This window comes from Ambystoma mexicanum, chromosome 1q, assembly GCF_040938575.1.
Source record: "Ambystoma mexicanum isolate Mex_15411 chromosome 1q, UKY_AmexF1_1, whole genome shotgun sequence".
Lineage (NCBI taxonomy): Eukaryota > Metazoa > Chordata > Amphibia > Caudata > Ambystomatidae > Ambystoma > Ambystoma mexicanum.
The window spans coordinates 1,197,097,382-1,197,112,397 of NC_090922.1; the positions used below are offsets into that span (position 1 = coordinate 1,197,097,382).

Sequence of the window (15,016 nt, forward strand, 5' to 3'; positions counted from 1 at the left end):
CCCCATGTGCGTACTCCAGAAGAAAACTGAAGATGGAGGGTTTGGTACCCTGATCAGGGGGACCATAAGGCGTTTTCACTCAAATGCTTCAGTAATTGGTTGAATGAAAGCAATAATTTGAAATCTGGTTTGGTTGAAATTGAGTAACTGTCAGGTAGTTACGGTAAAATTACAGTCACACTTACCAAGGGATAAGGGCCCTTCCAAATCCTTTACCTAATAAAGCGCAGGCCTTTTCTAAATATAAATTGAAATGAAGTAAGGGACGTTGCATGGGTGAAAACAACCTGTTACATCGATACACTTCACTTTAGAGTACTCCAGGTCTCATATGGAAAAACAATGTTATCAACAAAATAAGCAATTTATAGATAAGCACATCCCCATTGTCTGTTGACTCCTTGAAATTCAAGTAGAAACCTCCCTCTGGGGGAGTTGGCTAAATACAATGAACTGTCTACCCTTTTTGATGGGATTGTGAATGTGTTGAAAGTAGACTTTGGAGATCCTCCTTCCCTCCTTGACCTCTCCTCGTTTGGCCACTGGTCACCCTCTTTTCTGTATAAGCTGTTGAACTTGTTTGGGAGGGGTGGGATGCAAGAAGATGGACCACGGCATGAATGGTAGGTTGAGCGTGGCCCGAGCATTGTCTGGGAAAGTTGGTTGAGGGTGTATGTCAATGTGAAACATACGAAAGTGAATCTGAACCTCATCAACAGCTAACAAGAAATTTACCACCTGTACTGGACACCAGTCAGAATATTAAGATGCAAAATGAATAACTCTAATGTTTGCCTTGTAAAAGTGATGTGGGCACACTACTACACATGCTGTGGACATGTGAATGAGTGACAGACTTTTGTTCAAATGTGAAAGAGCCCATGGAGGCGATTGTAACTGTGTAATGCCTACATGTCCTTTGTTAAATTGGGGGGCTTTCCACCACAGCGAAATCTGACACAGGAACCGGTTCTCTGATTTTATCAGGCTCTCATAGTGGACAAGAAAAACTCTAAAGGTGCGGAAATCCACAAAAAAGACATTATGTGAAGACAAGCTGGAGAGATTATGCCTGAGCAAAGGGACTCCCAAGAGCTGTAAGAGGATAGTTGGGGAGAGTGCAATGCTCTCTATGCTTTTGACTCTTCAAACACTCCCTCGCCCTACCTTTCTCTTCAGATTGCTTTATCTGCTCCTCCCTTGTTGTTTTCAGGTTTTCACAAGTCTTTTTAGTCTGCTCCTCGGTTAAAGAGTGCAGATTGTTAGCCCACTTTGCAATTCATCCTGGAGTATGGCACGGGGACAGCTGGCTTAAGATATCCTGTTTTGTTCCAAACCATTATGCAGACACTGGGTAAACATAATTGTACTATAATTTGTACGGTTACATGTTTCCCTTTTTTGTTAAGATGAACCTGTGCTTGATTTGTCCGTTTCTAGCATATTACTATTTACGTCCTTGTGCTGGCATTGCTTCATTCTATACCATTTATGTTCTCAACAAAAATAAAAGTTAAAAACGAAATGATACAACTGTGATTGGCAAATGGTGCAGGGAGGGTGGGCATGCAGAATTCTGGTTAGGAGGCATTTTTTTTATTTAAAATGTTTTAGTTTACACGTAAACTTTTTCATTCTCTTTTTCACTTCATTTCATATCATATAATTAACCGTATAAATATACCTTTAAGAACAACCAAATACCAGAGAGAGAAAAAAAAAAAAGAATACACATCGTTCCACAATCTTTCTTTTCGCTTTAGTACTGTTATTGCTCTTCGTTTTTTTTTAACGAAGTACATTTTTACCGTTCAGACCCGGGGTCCTTGATGATGATTGCTTCCCAAAATTTGATGATTGTGATAATGAGTTTTATGTCATTTCCTGCTAGTATTCTTATCCATCTTTGTTCTGGGTCTAAGTGAGCACCTGGGTATAACCATATATCTCTGCATAGGCTCCTTTGTTCTGATAGTCCTGTGCAGATCATGATTGTGTGATATAAAGTTACGACTTCAGATTTATCTTTACAAAATCGAAAGTACATGGAGTCTTCGGGTATTTATTTTATCATTGCGAGTCTTTGTCTCGGTGGTAAAATATTCAGCTGTAATCTAAGGAAGGTATTTCTAATTATCTTGTCAGGAAATTTTTTCAGATATTCCGGGAGATAATGAAGTCGTCTTATATCAATATTACTTGTTAAGGACAGTTTACATGTTGCGTTTAGCGTCATTGTTTTGATCCAATCATTTCTTTGGAGTGTCAATTTAGCTTTCTGTGGCCGATTTATCAACATTTCAAGCTTTATATCTTCTCGTTCTAGCAGTTGATTGCAAGCTTGATTCCATTGTTTGAGAACAGTTGCATTTGTTGCAAGATTTCTATCTTGCAAGATGTCCATCGCTGGTAATTTTTCCATTATTTGAGTTTTCCTGAACCGGAGGCATTACAAATGTGATAGTTTATTTAAAAAAAAAATATCCTGCAATTGTGGGGCATAACAAAGAAAGACATGGAGGCACAGGAGTCATAGTAGAATGTAGCTATTGTGTAATGTAAATGTATATCAAAGTGCTGGTTTAGCACCAACTGGCAGCATGCTACTCATTAATATGGTCCATTCCATAACTTTTTGGGAAAATCTCAGAACCAACCCACATCTACCAACACTACTGACTAAGCTACAACACTGCAGATTGCCCTACTATCCAGCAATAGATTCTTCCCGAGTAAAAACAATGTGTCTGATTGAGAATAATATATAATACATTTTGGCAAAACCAACAGTTTAGGCTTTAGTGTAGGCATTTGCCAGGCACTGCCATAATGGTACAACCTGACAAAAGCTGGAAAACGGAGTACCTGGGCATACGCCAGGAGTGCCTGGCAAATGCCTAATACCTATCTAATACCTATAACACAAGCCGAAATTGTCGCTTTGCCAATGGCTGTTTTTAACAGGACGTCAGTGAAAGAAACAGATGCAAGCACATGCATACTGCTTATAAATCAAGTGCACTGCTGTAAATTAAATCATTAACTCGCCATTAACTTTCAGAAGATTGTATAGAAAAAGCACTGGAAGGCCCTACATGGAATAAAGTCGATGTTACTGCTTCATAGCAGGCAGGTGTTAGGCAGAAACCTGTGCAGTTCCCTTAGGGACCACTGCAAAAAATTTAAGACTACAGGTGTTAGCAGTAAACCCAATTGGTAGCAGTCTGTACCACCCAGATTTACCTGGTAGCTGTGGCCGAGCAGTCAGACTTCCCTCAAGAAGAGTTAGGCAGTATGTAGAGTATACACAATAGGGCTAAAAATACAGTAGTACAAGCAAACACTGACCAAAGCTTTGGTATAAAAGTATATAATTATTTATTTAAAAACACACTTGTAAAAATACACTTGCACTAATATCTCAAGCAAGTTCAAACACAGTCACTAGAAATATATACACCTCCCTAATTAATTATTTGACAAGTCTAGGTTAGTACACCACTTATTTAGCACAACAGAGGTGAGCGCGTAACCATAGATGGCACTCTAATAATTATTTAAAAAGGGAGAGAAAAGGCAGAAATAGGAAAAACACACAATACCAACACTTTTAAAGAACCACAGCAAGTCAAGAAAGGCAGGGTCTACTGAAGAGCAAAAAGTTCATAGGCCAGGCCCACACTTGGAGAGAGCAAGGCGGAATGTGCCCAAGATCACACAGTGGAAATGCACTAAAAGTCTTTGCAGAAAAGTCAAAAGAGGTTGGATCAAGTTTAGCAAGGTAATGTTAACAGGTCCGAGGTCACCCCAGGATAGAGAGTCAAGGATTTACGGGACACCTTGAACAGTCTGTTGCAAGGGAGACCAGGCGGGACACAGTACCTGAAATGGTGAGAAAGCTCCAGCGGGGGCAGTTGTTCCTGGCAGCGGGTGCAAGTCGGTGCTTCGTCCAGGGGAAGAGAAGATCTCGACGTGGAAGAAAGCTGAAGATCGTTGCACTGCAAGGGAAGAAACCAGCCGCGGAGTTTCCCGGTTAAAAGGTACTACCTTTTATTCACGGTAGTGGTGAAGCGTGGCTATCCGGCCGCCGGGGTGCTTGGCACGGGCGATTCGACCACGAAACAATCCAGGAAGGCAAAAGAGGCTAACTGGTTGGTCCCACCAGCTCAAAGGGAAGAAGATTATCCTGGAAAAAGATCTTCTCTGTCGTCGGGAAAGTAGTGAGTTTCGTACAGCAGGGCTCCACCGGTGGCGTCGTCGTCGTAGATGGCTCAGCTTCTCCCCTCTTTGGATTCTTTAGGTCCTGTGGCGACTTTTGAAGTTCCAGTCCCCAAAGCCCTGCTTTTATGCAGCAAAACCCCCATTCATCAGCCTAGCTGTCAATCAAACATGCTAAGTGGTGAGCCGGGCGGCTCACCACTGGACCAATCACACAAGAGTGCGTCTTGAGTTGCCAAGGCAACTCAGTCCAGGGTGCCTATTCCCCCCCTCCCACACATCCTGTAGACCCAGACAGAGTGGCACCACTTTTGGAGGCTTCTGTGCAGAAGCCAGCCAAAAGTGGAACAAACGGCTCGACTTGGGTTGGAGTTACAGAGGCGAACACAAACGCCATTTTAAAACTGAGTCCTGGCACAAAGACCCAACCGGGGAATAAATATTAAATAAATAACCCAGCGGTATCTTTAACATTGCACCAAAAAAAGTGAATGGGAAAATCCCATAGGAAATATTCCGGTGGAATATTTTGCATGGTAACCACTGCCACCAGCCAGAAACTCGACAAGGGGGGGACTGGACAGTGCCCCCTTGAAAAACAGACCCAGGGGCAATCGAATTACCCCTACCAGTACTTCCACAATATGATGGTTTGTACTGGTTCTGTTCACAATTTAAGACTAGTAAAGTCAATGGTGACTTTACATGCGCTGGGAGACAGTAGTCAGTCCCAGGGTATGGAGTCTATGTTTGGGGGTCACTATGACACCCCTGTGTTACTGCACTGAGGGTGCTGCGTAACACACATACCAAAACACACGAAGCCCTATGAAGTAAAAGAGCCCATAGCCCATAAAACACATTACAAAGTCAAAGGACATTCTCAAATCATGCCTGAGAGTGGGAGAAAGAGAGTCTCACTCTTAGCAGGAGAAAAAAATAAACCCCAAAAATCCAGCAAAGCTGCTGGGGAACTCACTAGGTTTGGGAAATTAGCCTTTACAGAGAATTCTCCCTAACAGCAGGTAGTGCAAGGGAATGGCCAACGGGATAAATATGGACCTTAAGTCGGTGGGTAAATAACCAAACGACACCCACAATCTTGGTGTGTCCTTCCCTACATTCCACCGCCCTCCAATCTCCAATGCAAACGTTCAAGATGGGCATTAACCACCACCTTCAAATCATAACTAATAAACATAAGCTGTGTTTGCTTGGTACAATTGCCGAATACTCTTTTCAAGAACAGAGAAAATGTACAAAATCTTCCAAAAGCCACCTTTGTTTTAGGGCAGGGATCTACAACCTTTGACTGTCCAGATTATCTGGACTACAACTCCCACTATCCCTAGCCATTCTGGTCAATGATGTGAGTTGTAGTCCGGTTGCAGACCCCTGTTTTAGGGTGTTAGAAAGACAAACAAGTCACACTTGCAAAGCAAAGACTATGCACAGTGATGGAACATATATCAATGCTATTTCTATGGAGCAGCAAACCCTGAAGGGTAAAGGCAACAGCACAGATGTTACTGGATCACTACTAAAGCTCTGCATAGCTTCTTTCGTCAGTGATAGTACTTTAGTTCCAGACTACTTTAGTTTTTAGCATCGGACGTCCGTAAACGGGATGATCTCTGTTCCCATTGGTTATGCTTCTGCAGATTGATGCCCTGAACTGAAGTTCAAGCGATGCTTGCCTGCCTCATTTTCGATGGCATTGGAAAAAGAGGTGGCATGGTGGCGAAACATGGTCTCTACAAAAAAAGTAATGCATTCCAATTACATTTATTCTGCAAATAAATGACTTTGCTTGCTGTTCAGAATGATGTTCAGTATGATCTGTCCCAGACTTGATTACTGAAACGGGAATACCTAGTTTGCATGCGTGAACGTTTTCTGTTACTGTTTTGTTGTTTAACTATGTTTATTTGGTTCTCATGAAGGCTGACGGCCCTGAATGTAAGTGTGATATGTAAGGAACTTACGCCTAAATATACACATGTATCAATGTAGGAGTATAAATGCCAATAAAAAGAGTTACAAATAAATAAATGATTAATGAATAGTGTTGCATGCCTAAATAGACAATGACCTTGAAAAAAATAAAAACTGACAAGTAAAATGCATAACCTTGTAGGAAATATTGTGAAAGGCTCATACGTTACACACAGAATAAGAGATGCGAAAAATGAATTTCATTATTAGAAGGCAAGTATAATGTGGGGAACAAGCTAAACTAGTATCAAATACTTACGAGGCATGCAGCTTTCCACCTCCCAGGTTTTCAGCAGAAACGTTTTCTCCGGTTGCAGCTTTAACTAAGGGTGGTCCCGCCAGGAATATAGTTCCAATTTTATCAATGATAACAGTCTCTTCCGCCATGGTAGGAATATAAGCGCCGCCGGCTGTACAAGATCCGCACACCACCGCCACCTTCACTCAATAAAAATAAATTGTCATCTGTTGAAGCAATGCATCAACACACACACACATATATAAATATATATAATGGATGGGATTTTTCCACCACCCACAACAGTTGTCCAACATTATCTTATGTGAGGGGTCAGAAATGAAAACCAGACAAAAAGCTGTTATGTTCTCAAGATTGGCCTTTTTTTAAACAAAAATGGGTTGGGAACATACCTCTCTAGCCCTATTTCTAAAGAGGAACTTACCTACCTACAAAACTAAAATTAAAGGGATGGTCTAGTAAAAATTTTTATTTAAAAAATAGATAGGCAACATAAAAAAAAAATACTAGCATTCTCCGTTTTAAAACTTCCTATGTAAAATTTTGAGCTATTCAAGCTCAAAATTCGCAAAAGCAAGCACATGGGCGCATCCATTTTGTGAAATGGATACCCCGCCTGTGCTGGCTTTTGCTTTTGCGGCACTAATGAAGGAAAAGCCAGCCAGCTGTAGTAAACAAAAGCTACCGCTGGGTGTCTTTCCCTTCATTAGTGCTGTAGGCGGAGGACGGGGACCGGAGACCAGAGCAGGAAAGCTGCAGCTGAATCTCGGTAAGTGCTACTTATTTTTTTTTAAAAAATAAGCACTAGCTGCGGCTTTTTTTCTAAGTTTTCCGGGCTGGAGGAGCCCGGAAAACTTAGAAATAAAACCGCAGCTTTAAAAACGTATTTATGTTTGCGGTCGCTTTTGAAGCGACCGGAAACATAAATACAACGTTATTGTGTTGGAAAACGCTGCGGTTTTTCTTTCCAAGTTTCTCAGGCTCCTCCGGCTCGGAGGAGCCTGATAAACTCGGAAAGAAAAACCGCAGCGTTTTCCAACACAACCGCGTTGTTTCTGCCTGAATATGCTTTCCCATTTGGGGCCAGATTCAGGCAGAAACAACGCGGCATTGCGGAAAACAACCGCGTTGTTTCTGCCTGAATCTGCTTTCCCATTTGGGGCTCTCGGGAGCCCGAGAGCCCCAAACGGGAAAGCAGATTCAGGCAGAAACAACGCGGCATTGCGGAAAACAACCGCGTTGTTTCTGCCTGAATCTGCTTTCCCATTTGGGGCTCTCGGGAGCCCGAGAGCCCCAAACGGGAAAGCAGATTCAGGCAGAAACAACGCGGCATTGCGGAAAACAACCGCGTTGTTTCTGCCTGAATCTGCTTTCCCATTTGGGGTTCTCGGGTTCCCAGATTTAGGCAGACAACGCAGCATTTAGCATTTCCCATTTGGGTCTCTCGGGCTCCCCACGGGGAGCCCGAGAGCCCCAAATGGGAAATCAGCTGCAGGTAGAAACACTACGCGGCATGCAAACATAACCGCGTGCGTTTCTGCCTGCATTGGCTTTCACTTTGGGTCTCGGGTGCTCCCCTGGGGGAGCACCGGAGACCCAAAGTGATAGCCACAGCAGGCAGAAACACACACGGTTATGTTTGAAAACGCTGTGGTTTTTCTTTCCGAGTTTCTCAGGCTCCTCTGAGCCGGAGGAGCCTGAGAAACTTGGAAAGAAAAACCGCAGCGTTTTCCAACACAATAACATTGTATTTATGTTTGCGGTCGCTTCAAAAGCAACCGCAAACATAAATACAACGTTTTTAAAGCTGCGGTTTTATTTCTAAGTTTTCCGGGCTCCTCCAGCCCGGAAAACTTAGGAAAAAAAACGCAGCTAGTGCTTATTTAAAATAAAAAAAAATAGCACTTACCGAGATTCAGCTGCAGCTTTTCTGCTCTGGTCTCCGGTCCCCATCCTCTGCCTACAGTACTAATGAAGGGAAAGCCACCCAGCGGTAGCTTTTGTTTACTACAGCTGGCTGGCTTTTCCTTCATTAGTGCCGCAAAAGCAAAAGCCAGCACAGGCGGGGCATCCATTTCACAAAATGGATGCGCCCATGTGCTTGCTTTTGCGAATTTTGAGCTTGAATAGCTCAACATTTTACATAGGAAGTTTTAAAACGGAGAATGCTAGTATTTTTTTTTATGTTGCCTATCTATTTTTTAAATAAAAATTTTTACTAGACCATCCCTTTAAGGATCTGTCTGTGTCAGCAAGTCAGTAACTGAAAAGCCGTCCTTGTGTCTAAAATGACGTATTCTGACCCTCACACTAGAAACAAAACAACAAAGAGTGCAAGGAAATCTCTTTGACTTGATGTTGGCAAAAACTGTTCAAAATCAAAAGTATAGGAATAACTCCAACGAAAATGTTCACCAAGGTAAAAACCCTTGGATCCAGAGGACAATCCCCTTCTCCTGGGATTTTAAGTATGATGGCAAACATTTCTCTTTAACTAACAGTTCCTTTGTGTCTTCTCTGGACTCAAAAAGTTCTTGTTCAAGCAATACGTTCTGAAACAGTCTTTCTGTAGAACTCCTTTTAACTCTTGTGAGACAGGCATGGTATGAAGAGAGACACAGACTCAAAGTATTTGTAAGAGGATTCAATTCAACACTAGAGCTAAGTCAATGCCTAGTCTGGGATACTGAATGGAAACCCTTATTGATATATCTTTATGTCCAGTTCATGAGTTCTGGATGACTACCCCTCTCTTGGAATCCCCCTGACCCCACTGAGCCAAGAAGTAGTTCTGTTTTGCAAGTTAAAAGGTTTATTTGAGAATTTAAACAATAGGTATATATCACACTTTATAATAAATTAATAATTAATATCACACTTCAGAACATGAGCAGTTAACAACAATGGGTAAGGTTCTACTAATAAACTGATTTGATTACCCAGGAGTGGTATAAAGGATGAGGTAACACGCTTGGGAATAGGAACAGAAGAATAAGGTGGTAGAGAATGCTTTATCTAGTTTCAGATGGATGCAATGTTGAATGAAAATGCAATACAGAAAATACTCAATATGATTTCAACAAAACAATGTAATCACTTTCCTCTGTCAATCCACTCCCCCCCTTTATGCAATGCAAGGAAATGGAAGGAAAGCACACCGTTCTCAGAAATGCAATCAAATGTAATTCAGTTCACCCCAGCAAGCTTAGACTACAGAAGTTTGAAACACAGACAAAATGCTTTTATATGTGCTGGCAATGAAGTGAGGAATATGCTGAAAATGGTTTTAATTCCCTTTAGGAGGTTCAGGGTGAGTGAAATATACTTGGGATGAGTTCAGGCTCACTTTAGCAAGGATGTAGGAGTAACTAGCAGGTTAAACAAATTTTTGGCAAAGGAAAGCAAGGAAGCTGCTGTTTTCACACGTGGCTGGATTTTTAACCAAATCGCGAATCGCGGCAAAATTCGCGAATGCGTGAATCAAGATTACGGCAAGTTAAACCAAGTTCCTAGCCCAAACGGTTCCAGAGATACAGACGATTAAATAAAGGTAGTTTTTCGGATTTGAAATTTTAAAAGTTCAAAGCGACAGGTTACAGCTTGCAGCTAGAAAATGACAGGTGACAGCTTTGCAAATGACAGGTGACAGTTAGGAGGCAGTTCTGGTTAGATAAAAATAGATTGAATTATATTATTTTAACTAAGAGATTGGTTCTGCACAGTTCTGCTAGGTACTCACAATATATTTTGAAATAGGCCTCCCCACGGATCTGGTCAGGTTTTGGACTGGACTCCGGTTCTGGTCTCGGCACTTCACAGTGATCTGGGTCAGCTCTCTGGTTCTGCTAACAGCTGTCTGGGTCACTCTGGATCTCTGGCCTCTGGTTCTGGATACTGCTCTGCTTTCTCTGGGTACAGCACTGCTTCTGGATCTTTCTGGCACAGGGTTTCAGGCCAGAATCAACACCTGGGTCCGGCTGTGAATAGTCTGCAAATGATTTTTGGGCCTGCTGACAAATACTTTTGCTTGCAGTGGGCCTTCTTGGTTCAAAGTTCTGTAGTCTCTGTTTAGCTTGGAAGTCTAAGTGTAGGATCTCTGGATGTGAAGTCGCCGGTCAGCATGCTCCGCAGCAAATGGAATTGAATGTCCTCTCTAGCTTTCAGTGGCTCTTTTTATGTCTTTTGAAAGTGGGTGTGTGTGCAGCATCACTAGCCAGCCCCTCTCTCAACTGCCCATTGGTCAAGCTTTCCTTTCTCTCTTGATTGGGGAAAAGAAGTGGAGTGTCAGAGCGATGTCATTATATGGCCTGCAGAAAGGACACTCCCCTGTCAAATTGCACACAAATCTATATTTGATCAAAATACACATTTCTCAAATACATAGTGGTTTGTCACTGCATGTACATATTACCCATCACATGAGGTTTACTCTGTTCAAACTCTGCTCTTCCTGAGGGCTTGCATTCAAAAATGGCAACTTATTTTCGATTTTAGTGGGTTATGCAACCTTGGTTGTTCATTAAAAATTATACACATATACACGGCCTGTCCTTACATACTCCAGTAAATTCCCATGTCTCTAGCTTAAACACAGAGTCTGTAGTATCCATAAATAGCGGGGTTTTGCCCCAGAACATCACACAAATTCCCAACGCGTCTTAAAACGTGCACAGAAAATTCACAAGAATTATGGTATCATTTAAATAATTTTGACAAGTCCGCACTGTGAGTTATACATCTTTCTTAGAATCATATTCTGGCCAACAGGGGTGTGTCTTTTCAGGTCACATGGTGTAGAAACCAGTTTATCCAGTTTCTGCCAAGCTCAGAGACCCTGCCCCTCCCAGCTTCTGCCAAGAGGAAGCTATTTTACGGTCCCCCTAATAAAGCATCTGCCTGGGCCCTGGAAGGCCCATTGTTCAAGAGGAAGCCATTTATGGCCTCCCCCCAATAAACCCTCTGCCTGGGTCCTTTGTTTAGTCTCTAGCAGTCCCTTGGTAATTCAATCAGAGAGGGGTAACCTCCCCTCAGAATGCAGCCAGGCCTGAGAACTGCTGTGGATCCAGTTTCACTCCAATTGGGGGGAAGTTGTCATGCAGAATCCAGTTCCTTAAGCCAGGCCCCAGCTAATGTCACTTTTAGTTACCCAGTTTTCTGCCTTCAAATAAAACTAACAATTTTTACATATGCAGCTAGAATGCTGATTCTAAGTTCAAAACTATGACATTTTAACAGTGACAAACTATGTGGCAGTCACAAGTCTGTCCCTCAGTTTATTTACACATTTCGATTTTTGGTAATTTTAAATCCAGTTTCAGTTTAAGCCGCTGCAGACCTGCAGAGTTCAGCCAGTCTTGTTATAAACCTTCAAGTCACTTCAGGATATAACTTTACATTGTATCCACCTCTCACTAAGTCTTTCTTTGGCCTGCTTTGGGTTCATTTATTCAGTTTTACACAAATGTCTGGTGTTGTTTTAAAACGCCGGCTTTCTGATAGTGGTGAGTACTGGTAATGCAACCATTTTTGGGTTTTAAGAAAATGAATTCCCACAGTTCTAGGTTGCTTTTGGCAATCAGCATTGCCATTCCCAATGGTTTCAGGCTACTGTGTGGGTAGCCCAATGGGGGTTTTAGGCAGTGCCCTTCTGTGCCCATAACATCGGCAAAAATGGGTGGCAGCCTATTCTTCATGCATTTCCCTGTGCATTTTCTGTGAAGCTCTGGCCATCATGATGTTTTCAATGCCAGTACTGCACAGTTTTTGTGGTAGGGCTCGGATGCATGGGTAAAAACATCCCACAAGCCCCCCTCTTGCGATGGCCATTCTGTTTCACTGATGGAACTCGCAAGATCTGGGATGTTTCCTCATCTTCTTCCAATAGATAGCACAGTTCAGCATCTTTTTCTCCATCCGGTCGGATCGATCGGTTCTCCTCGCCGGTCCTGATGGGAAGATTGGGCGGTACCCCGGGCCCCTTGCATCTCTGCTCCCGGTCTCCGGATCGTCCTCCTTGGCCAGTCTCCAGGTTTTCTTTCTCCTAGGATGACAAAGGAAGAGCGGCAATACCTATTCATGGACATTTCTCCCCCACCATTGATATAGTGGGGTGGCATATATATTTTAGAACTCAACAGATATGAACATGCACATTTTTTTAAATTAAGAGACAGGAACACAAACTTGAGAAACACAGAATTTGATAGGCTATATGTAGGATCTTTTAGGGTTGGAATTGAATTACTCTGGAGCGGTACCCTCTGGGACTGCAGAGGACTCCTCCAGTTGCTGCAAAATGTGCCTGGGATGGCAACACTTCAACTGGTTTATGTGGACCCACTTGTCTTCCCCCTCTGCCAAACCGCCTTTGGGGATGCGGATCTTGTAGGCCACAGGGGAGATCTTGTCTATAATCTCATAGGGTCCCTTCCATGTAGGCAAAAATTTTCGCTGCTTTGCCAGGTTTCTTTGGAAGTTGTATAAATAGACCCGGCCCCCCACCTGATATTCCTTCCTGGAAGTTTTCAGGTCATAGTGGGTCTTCATACTCTCAGCTGATCTTTCTAGATTCCGCTCAGCATAGGCAAAAGCATGTTGAAGGTGTTTCCTTAAATTCTCCACATACTCATGAGTAGTGGAGGCATTTATTAAGGTCTGCTCTTGGGTCCTGTAGAGCAAATGCTGAGGAAGCACCATCTTGCGTCCAGTCATCAACTCAAATGGTGACATTTTGGTTGCAGATGAAGGGGTAGATCTGATGGCCATTAGGACCAGAGGTAATCGGATATCCCAACTTGGCCCAGAATCTGCCACAAACTTCTTTAATATGCTCACAATGGTTCGGTTATATCTCTCTACTACCCCAGAAGAAGCTGGCCGGTAAGCAATATGTAACTTTCTCTTGACCCCCAGTATCTCCCACATCTTTGTCATCACTTCACTGGTGAAGTGGCTACCCCTGTCTGACTCAATCCTTTGAGGTAGACCAAAACGGGAAAAGATGTGGTTAATCATCAGGGCAGCTGCTGTTTCTGCCTTGCAGTTTGGGGCTGGGAGACTTTCCACCCACTTGGTAAACAAGCATGTAACGGTCAACATGTACTTGTTTCCTCTAGACGAGTGAATCACAGGGCCTACAAAGTCGATTTGCAAATCTGACCATGGCAGTGTCATCCCCCTCTTTTGGAGGGGTGCACGGTGCGTGAGGGATGATGGCTGAAATTGTGCACACACAAGACACCCCTTCAAGTATTGTTCAAGGTCCTGCCCCATGTGTGGCCAGTATGCAACCTCTCAAGATTTCCAGTGTTGTGTGAAACCCCCTATGACCGGCGGTGGCCGCATCATGGGCGTGACTTAACATCAGGCTTCGGAATGAGGTAGGAACCACCCACTGATCGCGGCCAGCTTTGGATTTCCTTACCAGCAAACCGTCTTGGATTCGGAACATTTTTGGACATTTCATCAACACTCTTAGGTCCTCTTTCCCAATGTAATCGGTATCCGTCAGGGGAAAGTTCTCAGGGTCCTCAAGGTGTTGGTAAAACCTACCCATAATTGGATCCCCCTTCAGAGCTGTAATCAAATCAGCATCAAGGGTCTCCTTGCTCCATTGGGCAGTTGAAAGATGATTGTGAGCATTTGTCTGGGACCTAGTGATAGCAGTGACCTGGATTTCCCCCAACAGGGACTCAATCTCAATTAGATCCCCTTGGATGGCCCCGGTTTTGGCCAGGTGATCAGCTAAGTCATTTCCAGTTTTGTCTGGTCCCTCTACTTTGGAATGACCCTTGATCTTTTCCAGTAGATGGTCATCCCATTCGATGTGACCAGATCATCAATGTTTTGGATTAACTTCCCATGTTTCAAGGGTTTGTTGTTAGCACATAACATGCCTCTGGTTTTCAAATTAACCAGGTGCTCCCCGAACCCGTTCCGTACATAATCAGAATCTGTGATTATGACCAGTTCGTGGAGTTGATGCTGGACAGCAGTGAGGATGGCCTGATGCACAGCCATCAATTCTGCCACCTGACTACTTCGGGGACCAATTTTGTATCCAGCGGAGGGTTCTGGGGACACATTCACCCATGCATTCCCTACGCCGGCCACCAGTTCTTTCTCCCCGTTGTTGTCAACATGGTAAGAGCATCCATCCACATAGACAGTGGGCATTCCCTCACACTTGTCCTCTTCAAAGACTTTGTGTGGGGAATTAAGGTATGCCTCCATGTTGTCCTTGATTTTTAGACTTTCGTCCTCGAGACAGTTTTCTCTGGCACAATCATGCAAGTCAGCCAGACCTTGCACGAGGGGACTCTTCTTGTTTTGGCCATATCGGACCTCCACAGGAAAGCCTTGCATTGACAGAATCCAGGAAGTAATTCGGGAATTACTCACATTTCCGGCCCGGATTCTGTCACTTTAAAGATATTGTAGAGGCTGGTGTGGGGTCCACACTATGATGTGTTCCCCCTGGATAAACGGGCGGTAATTCTTCAATGCCCACACCGTTGCCAGGAGTGCCTTCTCACAATCGTTGAA

At 43.3% G+C, this 15,016-nt stretch overlaps 1 protein-coding gene across 2 annotated transcripts in view; it reads right to left on the minus strand.

The window, feature by feature from the left end:
• The window catches only part of LOC138543670 (probable methylcrotonoyl-CoA carboxylase beta chain, mitochondrial), a 1,097,318-nt gene that overhangs the window by 515,895 nt on the left and 566,407 nt on the right, over nucleotides 1-15,016 (minus strand). For both annotated transcript variants that reach the window (XM_069641931.1, XM_069641932.1), the window contains exon 5: nucleotides 6,473-6,651. In XM_069641931.1, coding sequence (XP_069498032.1) covers nucleotides 6,473-6,651 — 179 coding nt within the window. The remainder of the gene's footprint in view (nucleotides 1-6,472; nucleotides 6,652-15,016) is intronic.